General features: G+C 36.6%; 1 protein-coding gene across 1 annotated transcript; it reads left to right on the forward strand.

The window, feature by feature from the left end:
• Positions 1 to 375: 375 nt before the first annotated feature.
• Positions 376 to 15,644, forward strand: ercc2 (excision repair cross-complementation group 2). The gene is made up of 23 exons (XM_015013095.2): positions 376 to 540; positions 670 to 769; positions 1,679 to 1,756; positions 1,835 to 1,897; positions 2,005 to 2,118; positions 2,847 to 2,963; positions 3,892 to 4,008; positions 4,559 to 4,682; positions 4,755 to 4,851; positions 5,754 to 5,887; positions 6,722 to 6,890; positions 8,105 to 8,223; positions 8,327 to 8,396; positions 8,523 to 8,592; positions 10,136 to 10,237; positions 10,311 to 10,374; positions 11,458 to 11,579; positions 11,661 to 11,753; positions 11,838 to 11,910; positions 11,988 to 12,058; positions 12,455 to 12,598; positions 13,888 to 14,031; positions 15,152 to 15,644. Exons 1-23 carry the CDS (start codon positions 536 to 538, stop codon positions 15,242 to 15,244), a joined length of 2,283 nt encoding a protein of 760 aa, XP_014868581.1. The 5' UTR covers positions 376 to 535; the 3' UTR covers positions 15,245 to 15,644.
• The last annotated feature ends 5 nt before the right edge of the window (positions 15,645 to 15,649 follow it).

Here is a 15,649-nt window from a genome sequence, read left to right on the forward strand (position 1 = left end):
TCTGTCATTACCTACTCTAAATATTAGTTCCATACATTTTCTACTGAAAAACTTTGAATTACAAGAATTTTTTGTGTTTATTAATGTGTTATTTTGTCATTATGTTATTTATTTGTGTTAATTTTGTTATGATAGTCTGTAAAGTACAAGAGGTTTACATAAAATTGCAGTTTTTCCTGTATCTGATGAGATCATCAGTTGCTCATTAACAAAATACTTTTATACTCTTACTTGAGTAATTTTTTGGATGACTATTTAAAGCAATGGACATAATATCCCGACATAATGAAGTTTTTGGATTTATCATGCAGTTTCCAGTCCGCCCTTCTGGTGGCAGTAGAGCGCGAGCAACGTAAATAATCATAGAAGAATAAGAATAAGAATAAGAATAAGAAGAAGAAGAAGCAGCACCAGCAGCAGTAGTTTGTGTCGTTGCTAATCTCTGCTTTATCATCTCTTTTTCTTTAGTTTTAGTTTAAAATGAACATTTAAACCCAGGATACTAAGAAGAATCTTTGTTAAACAGTCCGCTAACATGAAGTGAGTGATTTTCTAGTGGAATAATCATTAAAATAGGAGAAAACGAGTTGGCGGGGTGCTAGTTTTTGTCTGGATGTATGAAGTTTTAGCTAAATTGAATTAACTTAAACTCTGGCTTTGACATTTCAGGCTGAACATCGAGGGTCTGCTGGTCTATTTTCCTTATGATTACATCTATCCGGAGCAGTACTCTTACATGCTGGAGCTTAAGAGGACTTTGGATGCAAAAGTAGGTTTTTTTCCCCAATCACAATCTCTTCAATTAGAAAAATAAAATAAAACTTGGGTCTTTTTACGTAAATGTGTGCAACAAACTCACGCAGACAAAGAAACACTCCCTATTGTAAAAACCCCATAGGGAATAATTTGTTAATAATTAACTATTGACATCAAGTATTGATTAAAAAGAGAATGAAACATCCATCTTGTTCGGTGTTTTTCTTATTGTACACAGTTTGTTTACTGGAGTTCTCCTCTAAAACTGTCTCAGTAGTTTTGTATTTGTGGAAAATCTAATTAAATCGGAAATTACTTTATAACTTTTTTATATAAAAGTAGTATTGTAAACCTTGTTAATGATTCGATCTGTATTTGCTTTGTCCGATCCTTTGCACACAAAAAAATGGTGCTTTGTGGATTATTTCACTAAAATAATGTGAAAATTTGAATTATTTATTTAAAACAAGTTCCTATATCTCCTTGAAAAGTTACTTGTGAGTTAATTTAGTCTTATTTCAATATATTTGCAGTAGAACTAGACTTAGCAAGATTTTGCATTTTTGCACCAAGCATTTTTAAAAATCTTGTTCCCGTGGAAATGTGGGAGTGCATTTGTTTAAAGTCAGTAATTCCTTAATACTGATGAAAAAATTCTAGTTTCATTGGTAAATTATTTCACTTATAACGTGGAGAAAAATATATTGGTAAAAATGTAATAATCAGTCAGAGGAGCTAGAACTTTTTAATTCATATTGAGGAATTGTTGACTGAAAACAAGCTGATATTTCTAGCTGAAAAGTTACTTCCAAGTTAGTTTTGCCTTATTTCAAGTGCACTAAGATATTTGAACTGGAAATTAGAATTACGTGGTAAGATTTTGTGTTTTTGCAGTGTGTGAACTGATCCTGTGTGTGTTCAGGGTCATGGAGTCCTGGAGATGCCGTCAGGAACAGGGAAGACCATCTCTCTGCTGTCTCTCATCGTCGCCTACCAGAGGGTGAGTTTCATCTCCAACGTTTGGAGCTTCTGACGACTCGGTTCTGATCGCTTCATCACAGCCTGTTGTGTTTCTCAGGCGTTTCCGCTGGACGTGACCAAGTTGATTTACTGCTCCAGAACAGTTCCTGAAATCGAGAAAGTAAGTCAATAACATGTTTTCCTCTGTAATAATCGCTTCTACAGAGAAACAACAAGTGGTGGATTTATAGGAAGATGGTTTAAAACTTTCTGCTTCTGTGTGTTGAGGTTGTGGAAGAACTCAGGAAGCTGATGGAGTTTTATGCCAAAGAAACGGGAGAAGCGAACAACTTCCTGGCTCTGTCTCTGTCCTCCAGGAAGAACCTCTGCATCCACCCAGAGGTACGAACTGCTGGACTGTCGTTCCAACACCTCTGAGAAATAATATTTACAAAAATAATGATTAGGGATCCAACTAATGATTATTCCAGCGGATTGAATTAATTGCCACATTCTGCAGATCTTCATTTACCCTCTTAAGACTTTTTTATACGCTACTAGAAATAAAAGATATAAATAAACTAACAATTCAATAACATTTTTAAATACAAAAATGAACATTTTATTGCCTAAAATGCAGTAACATATAATTCCTTTAGTAAATGTTAGATCATTTGTAGCAAAAGACAAATCTGCAGCTAAAAAATCCTAAATCAACACATGGAAAGTTTTCTGTTGGACTGAACATGAACACCCTGTGGCTGATCTGGTGATTATTCTTTTGATTAAACGATTAATAATAATTGGATGAAAAAGGTACTTAAAAGGAGATTTTTATATATATTTTACATAATTTGAACCAGATGAAGTTAAAACTGTCACTTGATGAACATGTTTACAGACATGGTGTTTTTTCATCTTAAATGCAAAATGTTTATATTTTTCTACTGGTTAATTACGACTCAGTGTTGTTCTGTCAGCAAATGGCCCATTTTAAGAGTCTGCATACTCTAGTTGCAAACTCTAATCACTTACTACATTAGTTGACAATTATTTCTAATAACTGATTCATCCGATTAATCGTTTGAGTTTTGATAATGATAATAAAATTGTTTCTTTTCTCTGTGCAGGTCAGCTCTCTGCGGTTTGGGAAGGAGGTAGACGGGAAGTGCCACAGTCTGACGGCGTCCTACATCCGCGCTCAGCGCCACAGCAATCCCAACCTGCCTGTCTGTCGCTTCTACGAGGTAAGAAGACGCCTGAACTCACTGCAGCAGATGATTTCAATTCAAATTTTTACAGTAAGCTAGAAAAAAGTAATGAAGCAACTTAAATTTTTACTGTCGCATCAGTTTTATTTGATCAGGTTTTATTGGTTGTTGACCGATTCCTTTTAGTCTAAAGACTTAAACACAGAAAATAAAGATGAGCTGCAGGTTCTTTAGTATGTTTAATAATTTTTAACCAAAAGAATGAATTGGAAGATTATCACCAAACATAATGTCCCTGATATTCATCAGATGCTAAATGAATTTCACTAATCCACCTCTGATGCGTTTATGGAAGGTAAATGGTAGGAGTTCTCAGTTTGGATGCAGTTAATGAACAGAAAGAAAACATTAGAGTCATTGTAGATTAAATAAAAATATATAATGGTGAAAAGTAAATTTCCACCAAAAAACTAAAAATAAATCCTACACTGCAAAAATACCAAATTTCACCAAGTATTTTTGTCTGGTTTCTGAGGCAAATATGTTTATATACTGGAAATAAGACAAAACTAACTTACAATTAACATTTCAGCAAGAAATTGCTGTTTGTTTTAGGTCAATAATTCCTTAATATTGATTTAAAAAAAGTTCTAGTTCAACTGGCAGATTATTTCATTTATAACAAGACAGTTTTCTATGTTGTGCTTGTTATAAATACCAGTAGAACTAGAACTTTTTCATCAATATTAAGGAATTATTGACTCAAAACAAGCTCCTGTTTCTTGCTGAAAAGTTTCTTGCAAGTTACTTTTCAAGTGTGCTGAGATATTTGCACAAGAAACTGGATCAAAAATACTTGGTAGGGTTTTGTGTTTTGCAGTGTGGAGAAATTTTCCCCCATGATTCCTCAGAGCTGTAACCTCCTCACTCTCCGTTTCTTTGACCTAATTGCTCGTTGCTGCAGGAATTTGATGCGGTTGGACGACAGGTTCCTCTTCCTGCCGGCATCTACAACCTGGACGACCTGAAGGACTTTGGCAGGAGGAAAGGCTGGTGTCCATACTATCTGGCTCGCTACGCGGTATGCTAACAAATGCTCCAAAATGGCTCAAACATGACAACAAAATCTATTCCCTGTTTCACTATAAGAAACATGGCATTTCTTTATACATTTAAATATGTTTTTGTTTTTTTAATTCAGAATCTAAAGTAATAATTATATTCTATGTTGTGTAAAATACATCCCTCTAATAATAGTTTCTAAAGTTGTACCCACATGATGCATGTCACCAATCAATGAGAATACTGTTCCATTCCTTAGTTGCTGGGTGTCGCAAAAAAGCTTCAAACCCAAAATTACATGTAACTTTTTGAATTGTGGTCAGACGTCGTCTCTTCTGAAATATAGTTGTAAAAGACATCAAGTGCGCTGGTAAATGTTTTTATTTCATCACCAGCTTACCTCAGATTATAGATATTTTGGAGTTTTTGATTCCGTCGTCTCAGTTTTCATCTCAGCTTCCAGGAACCAGATGTAGTTCATCTTCTGACCACTAGTTGGTGCCAGAAACGCTTCTGATTGGACCGTTAGCATGAGAGGCATCAGCTGTACTGGTTTTGTGTGTTTCCAGATTCTTCATGCCAACATCGTCGTGTACAGCTACCACTACCTGCTGGACCCAAAGATAGCCGACCTGGTGTCCAAGGAGCTGGCCAAGAAGTCAGTGGTGGTGTTTGATGAGGCCCATAACATCGGTGGGGAGACGATGACGTTGAACCATTAAAATGTTTACGATGAAGTCGTCTGAATTTCTTCTTGCTCCTCAGACAACGTGTGCATCGACTCCATGAGTGTGAATATAACTCGGCGAACGCTGGACCGCTGCCAGAACAACGTGGACACGCTGCAAAACACGATACACAAGTCAGTAGTTTCATGTTTTCAATGTTTAGAAAAACCCTGACCTGCCGATGGAGAGAAATATGGCAGATTGGAGTCTCTGGGAGACGGATTGGCACATCTTTAAACAAAATAAGAGGAACAAATAGAAAATGTAAAAGTAAATTCCACTTTCTGACCAGACTGATCCCTCAAATTTCCTATAAACCCACTTTTTTTTCCAAGTTAGTTTAATGTTTATTATATTTTAATTAATTTATTTGTTTTATTAGTTTGCATTTAATTTTTTTTAAATCTTTGTTTTAGTGTGTATTTAATCTTTTTGTATATAGACATATTTAAATTACTTATCTTTATTTGTTTTTGTTTATGTTTGTTTATTTCTTAAATTTAATTTGACTTTATTGATTTATTTATTGGATATGGTTTGTATTTACTCTTTGCTCCTGAAAACATTTGGCTTTGAAGTTGTTGTTCAGTCAATCAAGTTTTGTGTAGCACATTTCAGCAACAAGGCAGTTAAAAGTTATTTACATCATAAAAACACAAGAATAAAAAGTTATAACTTTTTACAGATCTGAGAAACCAGTAACAAACATCACAGTTTGTCAAGTGTCATCATCAAAATGATCAATAATCATCAAATATGTTGACCAATATTCCATTTATTATGGTTCAGAAGCAACCACCATAGTCTAGATTTAAAGGAACATTTCTGGAAGTTTGTTCCAGATTTGTGGTACATAGAAGCTGAATGCTGCTTGTTGTAAACAAAATGGTCGACAGTGTTGGACCCTAGTAAATGTAAAAATCTGAAAATGTCTCCTCTGGGATTCTGGGTCGTAGTTCAGGTATTATTTTAGCTTAAGTAGCTTCTCCCGGCCGTCCAATAGTTACCGAAGTGGAAACGTTTTTTTCCTTTGCAGGATAAAGGAGACGGATGCCGCCAAGCTGAGGGAGGAGTACAGACGACTGGTGGAGGGGCTGAAGGAAGCCAACGTCGCCAGGGAAACGGACATCTACCTGGCAAACCCAGTGCTACCTGACGAGGTCCTGCAAGGTCCGCCACTCCACCGCTCCTTATCTTTTCTCTCGCTGCTCTTCTAACATTCGCAGCTGTGCTTGTTTTCATGCAAACACATTTTAAGAAACTTTTCATACTAAAACTCCAAAAATGGAAATTCTCCTACTTCCTCCTGACATGGGGAAAGATGGAGGCCTCACAAACTGAACGTTTCTGTTACCGATACTGGAGTTCAAATAATATGAGAATAAAGTCGTAATATTACTAGAAAAAAGTCAGAAAATGGTAATTAAAGTCATAATAATGTGGAAATAAAATCAATGACAATAGTCACTATAATACAAAAATAAAGCCTTAACAATATGAGAATAGTTGCAATAAGTTGTAATAATACAAGAATAAAGTCGTACTGTACAACTTTACTCTCATACAAGTTTTTTACTATATTTTTCCAGACTCATTTTTTATGCTTGTGTTCTGAGTCTTCATCTGTTTTGTTATGTTTTACAAATTAAAAGGTCAATATAAACTTACAGTGGACATTTCTACTGTGGTCTGCTGAACATCTAACGTTCAAATACCATGAAAACCCACCGACAAACAAATACATGCTTAAATAATAAACTTAACATATAAGATGGTTTTCATGTAGAAACAATAACATTGCAATGCATTAAAAAATATTAATTAAAACTTGATGTCCTATTCATTAGACCAGCTTATTTTCAAATTCTGGTCTTTATCTTCCTGAAAATCTTTCCAACAAACTGAGGAACTCCGATTATTTCTCTGTTTCCAGTTTTCTGCTTTGCGGTGATCAGATTGTGTTTGTAAAGCGAACTGCTTGTTTTCCTCTCTTCCTCTCCGTAGAGGCCGTTCCCGGTTCGATCCGTACGGCAGAACACTTTGTCGGCTTCCTGCGGCGTTTCCTGGAGTACCTGAAGGCCCGGCTGCGGGTGCAGCACGTCGTCCAGGAGAGCGCCCCGCAGTTCCTCAAAGACATCTTCGACAAAGTCTGCATCGACAGAAAACCTCTCAGGTCAGCCTCGTTTCTCTGCACAGGACGGTTTACAAATAAACTTACTAACTCGGAGCGATCTGCAGAAATATTAAACAGCTAAGAATAAATGTAACCATTGCTTCGTCTTATCACTCATATAGAGTTGAATAGAAATGCTTCAATTGCACTGATATAAAAATTAGGGCTGATTTTGATAGCTGATATTGCTATGGCCGATATTTAGGATATTTTGACACCAACTGGTGCATTTACATTTAAACTCCACTCAATCCTGTGTGGCATCATGACAAAAACAGTCAAATATCTTTTCAGTTTTACTTATAGGAATGATACCGATGTGTTAAAGGATCAACATCGTATGATAATCCTGATTTTTCATCTTGATAAATTTAAAGTAATGATGTTTTTTTTTTTTTAGAAAAAACATCAGAAATGTTATTTCTTCTGTTTATGCAATTATTATGATGTATTAGGGCCATTGAAGATGTTTAAGTCCATTTCTGGCAAACTTCTCAGAAATGTTGAGATTAATGTCAGAAATTTTCTGAATTTGAGAAGTTGAAGGTTTGCTAGAAAAAAAATAGACATTTTGAGATTAAACTGAGAAATTTGCTAGAAAAAACAAAAAATTCAGTTTGAAAAGTTGAAAACTTGCTAGAAAAAAACTCAGAAATTCTGAGATTATTCAGAAATTTTTGGGAAAAAATATTTATGAGTTTATAATGTCAATAATGGTCTAGAAAAAAAACTCTTAAATTTTGAGATTATTCAGAAATTTTTGGGAAAAAATATTTATGAGTTTATAATGTCAATAATGGTCTAGAAAAAAAACTCTTAAATTTTTTAATTAATCTCACAAATTTTGTAGAAAACCTCGAAAATTTCAGAGTTTTTCTAAAATATTGAGATTTGGAAAGGTGGATATTTATATTTAATCACTTTAAAATATTTTATTCCTCTGAGTAGCCAGACCTGCAAATAATTTTACGTTTTGTCGATTACATCAATTTTACAAATTAAATTGTATTAAACAGTAAAACCTTTTTACTTGAATATGGTTCTGGAAGTAACTTGTAAATATATCAAAGTCAAACTTCTCTTCAGTGCAAAGCATTCACCTCTGGTTGGTTCTAATGTTAACCGACTAGCTTAGCTGAGGAAGCGTCACACTGTCAGGATAACTGGCATGTATTTGTATATTTAGAGTTTTTTTCTCCACTGTGTGGCTGCAGGTTCTGCGCGGAGAGGCTGCAGTCGTTGCTGCGAACTCTGGAGATCGCAGACATCGCAGACTTTTCGGCCGTTACGCTCATCTCCAACTTTGCGACTCTTGTCAGCACCTACAGCCAAGGTCCCAACAGGCTCCTGACCAAACCTCTTATTCCTTCAGTAAACTTGTTTTAGTAAGGCGTGCTGCACAGAGCTTCAGTTTTAAGAGATTTCTCCTTGTAAAGGTTTTACCATCATCATCGAACCTTTTGAGGACAGAACTCCAACCATCGCCAACCCTGTGCTGCACTTCAGGTGGGAAAGAATTAACAGGAAACATTAAGGGTTTATTAAACTAAATTTAATAAACCATTGATTGATTATTGTAAGTTAATTGTTAGCATCCCTGCTTTTTGGCCCGGTTCTCTCCCTGTTTTCCAGCTGCATGGACCCGTCTATCGCCATCAAACCTGTTTTTCAGAGGTTCCAGTCGGTCGTCATCACCTCAGGGGTGCGTCTCTCTTTTTCCTCCCCAAACTTGTTTATTCCATTCCGGGTTCCTACGGGTGCTTGAATTTTTAGGTTTTGAAAGTGCTTCATTTCTGTATAAATCAGTCAAACTGGTTGATATTCAAACTGCAAAGTTTTGTAATAAAGTTAAATCTAATTCTTGATCAAAAGCTTAAATCTGGAAAATGTTGTTTACAGCAGGAACCGGATATTTTCAGACATTTAGTTAGTTTCATGTTTTTGGTCAAATAGTTACCAAAGCTGCCGAGGGTTGCTAGGTAACGGGGTTAGCATTGCTTGGTAACAGTGCTGGGCTTAGCTGGGGTTGCTAGGTAACGGGGTTAGCGTTGCTTGGTAACAGTGCTGGGCTTAGCTGGGGTTGCTAGGTAACGGGGTTAGCGTTGCTTGGTAACAGTGCTGGGCTTAGCTGGGGTTGTTTGGTAACGGGGTTAGCGTTGCTTGGTAACAGTGCTGGGCTTAGCTGGGGTTGCTAGGTAACGGGGTTAGCGTTGCTTGGTAACAGTCCTGGTCTTAGCTGGGGTTGCTAGGTAACGGGGTTAGCGTTGCTTGGTAACAGTGCTGGTCTTAGCTGGGGTTGCTAGGTAACGGGGTTAGCGTTGCTTGGTAACAGTGCTGGGCTTAGCTGGGGTTGCTAGGTAACGGGGTTAGCGTAGCTTGGTAACAGTGCTGGGCTTAGCTGGGGTTGCTAGGTAACGGGGTTAGCTTTGCTTGGTAACAGTGCTGGTCTTAGCTGGGGTTGCTAGGTAACGGGGTTAGCGTTGCTTGGTAACAGTGCTGGGCTTAGCTGGGGTTGCTAGGTAACGGGGTTAGCGTTGCTTAGTAACAGTGCTGGTCTTAGCTGGGGTTGCTAGGTAACGGGGTTAGCGTTGCTTGGTAACAGTGCTGGGCTTAGCTGGGGTTGCTAGGTAACGGGGTTAGCGTAGCTTGGTAACAGTGCTGGGCTTAGCTGGGGTTGCTAGGTAACGGGGTTAGCGTTGCTTGGTAACAGTGCTGGTCTTAGCTGGGGTTGCTAGGTAACGGGGTTAGCGTTGCTTGGTAACAGTGCTGGGCTTAGCTGGGGTTGCTAGGTAACGGTGTTAGCGTAGCTTGGTAACAGTGCTGGGCTTAGCTGGGGTTGCTAGGTAACGGGGTTAGCGTTGCTTGGTAACAGTGCTGGGCTCATTCCCCACATTCTATGGGGACTGAGCTGGGTAACAGCAAATTAATGCTTTGTTCTTGGAAGGTGTGACATTTCAAAACATAAAAGTTTGTTATATTTTGTTATAGAATACTGTCACAGGACATCATTATTAATATCTGTATTAAATGATATCACATATTAGTGAATTGAAAATGTCCTTTATTAGTTCATTTGTATTGTTTTTATCTCAAAGTTTATCTTGAAAATATTTAAAGAGTGAATGTTACTGTATGAATCCTTTTCAACTTAACAATTTAAAATATAAACATGCAGAATTGTTTTTTTTTTATTAAAGGTGTATTCTGAGTAATTAAACTGTTTTCTCCCTCCGTTCTCCCGTCAGACTCTCTCTCCGTTGGACATCTACCCCCGCATCCTTGACTTTCGACCCGTTACCATGGCGTCCTTCACCATGACGCTTGCACGAACCTGCCTCTGTCCTCTGGTCTGCAACACTTCATTCACACTCGGTGGCCATTTTGTCTTCCATCTCCTGATGATGTTTTGTTTTTGCACAGATTGTCGGCCGAGGAAACGACCAAGTAGCTCTGAGCTCAAAGTTCGAGACGAGAGAGGATTTCGGTGAGCTTCTATATGTTCCGTTTTATTTTATTTTTAACATGTAGCCGTCCAAAGTTTTGGAACTGGTGCCAAAACTGTGAAGTGACTCATTGTGAAGTAGAAGAAATCGTGGGCAACAAAAATTACTTCTTTTGCTTTGAGAAATGCAAAAACAACAGTACTATAAAAACAAACTACATAGACGATATCTTAATGAAACGTATTTACCTGATCGAAAGTTCCTGTAAATCATTTTAAATGTATTCTAGACATCATGATGTGTTCCTTTTTTCTGGTTGTATTTTTTAAAAAACATTCTTATTTAGCCTAATTTAATAAATGGGTGATATAAAATTAATATGAAAGAAAAAAATTGTTCATTGAAAGATGGACAGTTTGCATGTTGCTTGAGTTTATTCTAAATTGTCTGCATATATGGAGCTATATTGGGTTTCATAAAGTTTGCTGAAAAGAAAAACGATTTGAAACTGAAAAAAAATTCTTTAAAACTGAAATTAAAGGTTTGAAACTCAAGAAAGATTTAAAACTGAAAACATAACTAGACTAAAAAATGATTTGAAATTGGGGTAAAAATGTGAAAAAAAAAGGTTTGAAATAGAAATAAATATTTTTAAGCTGAATTAAGGAAAATGAAATGTTAAAAAAAATATTTGAAACTGAAAAAAAAATTCAAAAGAAGATCAGAGTCAAGGTTTGTTTTATGACTTTCAGATTTTTCTCTCTGCTTCAATTCAGGGACCAAGGAAACTGGAAATATTCTGTGTGTGTGATTTGTTTTGAAAATTATCTGCTTCACTTTTATAACCTGAAAAACCTTTTTTCAGTTTCAATTGTTTTTGTTTTGAACAAACTTTTTGTTCCCAGTTTAGCATCATTTTCTTTTTCTTTTTTCTTTGATCAGTAAAAATTTCACTCCAACTCATTTTAAGTGTTTCACCATCAACAGTCTGGAGAGATAAATCTGTGCTATTCTTGAATTGTGAACAAAGTCCACACAGAACCATTTCGAGGGCCGCGAACGGCCCCCGCGCCGCACTTTGAACACCCCTGAACTCGCTGATCTGATCCGCGGTCATTTTGCAGCTGTGATCCGTAACTATGGCAACCTCCTCCTGGAGATGTCGGCGGTCGTTCCCGACGGGATCGTTGCGTTTTTCACCAGCTACGTCTACATGGAGAACATCGTGGCGTCTTGGTACGAACAGGTCGGTGTCGGCAACGCGGTGCTGCTTTCAGGCGGCCAGACGGGTCCGCTAAAGGAAACGGCTCCGGGTTTCTGTTTGCAGGGGATCCTGGAGAACATCCAGAAAAACAAGCTGATCTTCATCGAAACGCAGGACGCAGCGGAAACCAGCATGGCTCTGGAAAAGTACCAGGAGGTCAGAGGAATTCTGGGAGTTTAGTTTTTTAGTGTTTAAAGCAGCTAAGATGAGATTTATTTTTCTTATTTTGTTTCTCGTTAGGCGTGTGAGAACGGCCGAGGAGCCATCCTGCTCTCTGTGGCCCGAGGGAAGGTTTCTGAAGGAATAGACTTCGGTAAGTAATTCAGATCCGTCCGATGAAAGGGATTCAACGGACAAATAATTGTGCTTTTATTTTTGTTGTTTGTTCAGTTCACCATTTTGGCCGAGCGGTTATCATGTTTGGAGTCCCGTATGTTTACACTCAGAGCCGCATCCTGAAGGTGAGAATCGTTCAGTCTTAACTATTGAAACTAAACTTCAAATAAACAAAATTTTATTTTTGACACATAAACTGAATAGATTCAGAATATAATATTAACATAATTTATTGTCTCACAGAATAAAACAAACAAACCACATTCAGAATAACATTAAGGCCAAGATTATAACCAGGAAAACGCAGCTGAATAGTTTTGCACGATGTTAAGTTTTTCTCTCATATTTGTTTAGGACTCAAACATCAAGTACAAAACTAACAATCTTGTTTCATGCATTATTTTTCAAAAATGATTTATTTCATCATGTCTTTATTAGTATAAAAGGAAATCTTCCTTCCCAGACTGACAGGCAGTGACAGCTTCCTCCTGCTGACCCTGTTGGCTGTTTTTGTCCGTCAGGCTCGGCTGGAGTATCTGCGGGATCAGTTTCAGATCAGAGAGAACGACTTCCTGACGTTCGACGCCATGCGTCACGCCGCTCAGTGCGTCGGCAGAGCCATCAGAGGCAAGACGGACTACGGCCTCATGATCTTTGCTGACAAGGTGAGCGGCGAAACTGTAAACACACAAAGAAAAGATTTATGGTATGAATGCAAAGAATTAATCAACTTACGATTAATGGTTTACTAGATTAAAATTAGTTCCGATAGATGAACTTATGGAGTTTGTTCAATCTTTTAGTGTCGTAGTTTTATCATTGTCCAGCAGAGGGCGCCACTGCTCACAATTGAACCGTTGATGAAAGAATTAAAAAAAGCTCTTTATGTGGTTCTGTTTAGAAAAACACTTGACAACCTTATTAAAGTTATCATAATTAATGCCGTTATTTCAGCCGCGCTGCATGATGGATCAGCACCAATTTCTGATTTAATGATTATTGATCTGGTTCAAAGGGAGGACAGAGACGCAGAGGAGATGACTCCAACAAACAGCTGATTTTGAGATTTTTTATTTTTTTATAGCACATTTCAGCAGTAAGGCATTTCAAAGTGCTTTACAGAATTAAAGAAAACAGCATGTGACATTGAATAAACAGTGAGAAAGAGAAAGATTTTAAAGAAGAAAAAGATTAAAAAAGATAAAAACATTAAAACCCGCACCCCTTTTCAACCTGGGGGGATGACACCCTCACCCCTGCCCTTATCTGGGGCTCTAACCCTCTGAGACTTTAGTCAAAACGCCGTTTGACAAGGACTCCAACCTCAAGGTTTTAGTTGAAACGGGATCAACTGGGACTTTAAACCCTGTAGGACTTTAGTTAAACGTTGTTTAACTGGGACTCTAACCCACGTTTTACTCAAGGGACTCTAACCCTAATTTAGCCATAAGCAACTCTAAACAGGTGGGTTTTAAGTTGAGATTTAAAGGCACCCAGTGTTTCAACTGTTTTACAGTTTTCTGGAAGTTTGTTCCACATCTGTGGTGCATAGAAACTGAATGCTGCTTCTCCTCGTTTGGTTTTTTGTGAGTTAATAACATTGAAATTTTTACATGAAGAGCAAAAACGGAAAGTGCCTTGGAATAAAGTATTTCACATATTTTATGTTTTTCATCTTTAATTTTTCTATTCAGCAGCTTAATAGGTTCCCCTTTTGTTATGTTTTATAAATGTCTAAGTTTAGTCATTTCTGTTTATTCAGTCAGTATTTAATACATCAGACACAAAATAATGTTAAAATTTTGTGTCAGCACATTATGAAATAGTGAGTCCCACATGTTATGGAACGATGGTCGGCCATCTTGATTCAAGAGAAAATGGCCGCTTTAGATAAACTCATTAATAATAACTTGGATCAGTAGATTTGGGAGTAATTTGAGCTTTTTGTTCGCAGAGATACGCTCGATCAGACAAACGTGGGAAACTTCCTCGTTGGATTCAGGAGCACATCAACGACGGCAGCCTGAACCTCACCGTGGACGAAGCCGTCCAGCTGTCCAAGCACTTCCTGCGTCAGATGGCTCAGCCGTTCAGACAGGTAACCACCAGCCACAGGCACATTCCATAAAATTACAATATTGTGAAAAAGTTTTTTACATAATCATGGTGTCACACCTTAACATTGATTGTATTGTTTGTTGTTTATCATTTATTGTGATCTGAAATGTTATTTTTTACTAATTTCTCCACTTTTTGTTCCACAAAAATATAAATAAATATCAGTAAATTTGAAAATATAAATAAATGCAGTTAAGAAGCTGATTAAGAGTGCTGTATCCAAATATGTTATCAGAAAGTTAAATGGAAGGAAAAAGTGTGGAAGGAAAAGGGATAAATGTGGCCTTAAGAGGATTGTCAAGCTTCATGAGTGGAAATGAAACACATTTATCAGAAATGACATTTCTCTCTGAAAATTTGACTCAGGAAATTTATAGAAAAATAATAAAACATTTTTGAGTTTGTGAAGTTGGAAATTTGCTAGAAAATATTTGGAAATTCTGAGAACTTAAAAAATATATATTTTAGAGAAAAAAAGCAAGAAACTTTCCGTTTGAAAAGTTGAAAATTTGCTGGAAAACACAGAAAATTCCTTTTTTTTTTTAGAAAATTTCTCAGATTAATCTCAAAATTTATGAGTTAGAAAAGTTGAATGTGAAATTTTTAGATTAACCTCAAAAATATTCTAAAAAGAATTAAGGACATAATGAGTTTGAGAAGTCAATTTTTTTACTTTTAAAATATATTTATATATATTTATCGGTATTATTTAATAATTAAAATTCCCCAATGCTCTGAATTTGGGGTTTTTATTTTCTATGAGCCAAAAATAATCAAAATTACAACAAATAAATGCTTTAAATGTTTCACTTTCTGAAATAAATGAGAAAAATAATTTTTTTCACCATGTTCTGATTATTTGAGATGTAGCAGCAGCACAGTAACTTACCCACTTACTGTTGGTGTTTCTGTCTAATCATCCTTTAAACTCAGTCGTTGACTACAACAGTGGTTTCTTTCTTTTTAACACTGGAGTGGATAATAAGCAAATATTAAAAAAAACAAAGTTTCAAATGCATTAAATTAAAGTATATTTTAAATCATTTGGTTAGTTTTAAGTAAGCTTTATAAATCTCTGACCAAATGAAACGTCTTTGCAGGAGGACCAGCTGGGTCTGTCTCTGCTGACTCTGGAGCAGCTGCAGTCGGAGGAAATGCTGCAGAAAATCTCTCAGATGGCTCATCAGACATAAAACCCAGAATCCAGCGGATCATGTCATCACCATGGCAACGCCAGATTTCAAACCAAAGGAGGAAACCTTATTCCTGCACCAGCCTTCCCACAAACACCTAAAAACACTTTATCAACATGTGGATCACGTAAATTGATTCATTTTTTCAACATGGATTTTTTTTTATGAATCTGTTACAAAGAAAAATTTTAAAAACTTGAAGTTATGTAAAAAAAAAAGAGATTCTGGTGAAAAGTGAGTTTGTGTATAAAGTGTCTGTCATACAGACTCAAACTACTGCAGATTTAATGTTCTGACTGTACACTTTTTAATATCTATAAAAATGTTTGTACCCAGCTGTTTCTGTTTTTATCTTCACTTTACTATTCAAGTAACTAAATAAAACTCAACAAAAACTTAACATTT

This window comes from Poecilia mexicana, unplaced genomic scaffold (assembly GCF_051168715.1).
Source record: "Poecilia mexicana isolate PSO_F unplaced genomic scaffold, ASM5116871v1 scaffold_13, whole genome shotgun sequence".
In the NCBI taxonomy this organism is placed as follows: domain Eukaryota; kingdom Metazoa; phylum Chordata; class Actinopteri; order Cyprinodontiformes; family Poeciliidae; genus Poecilia; species Poecilia mexicana.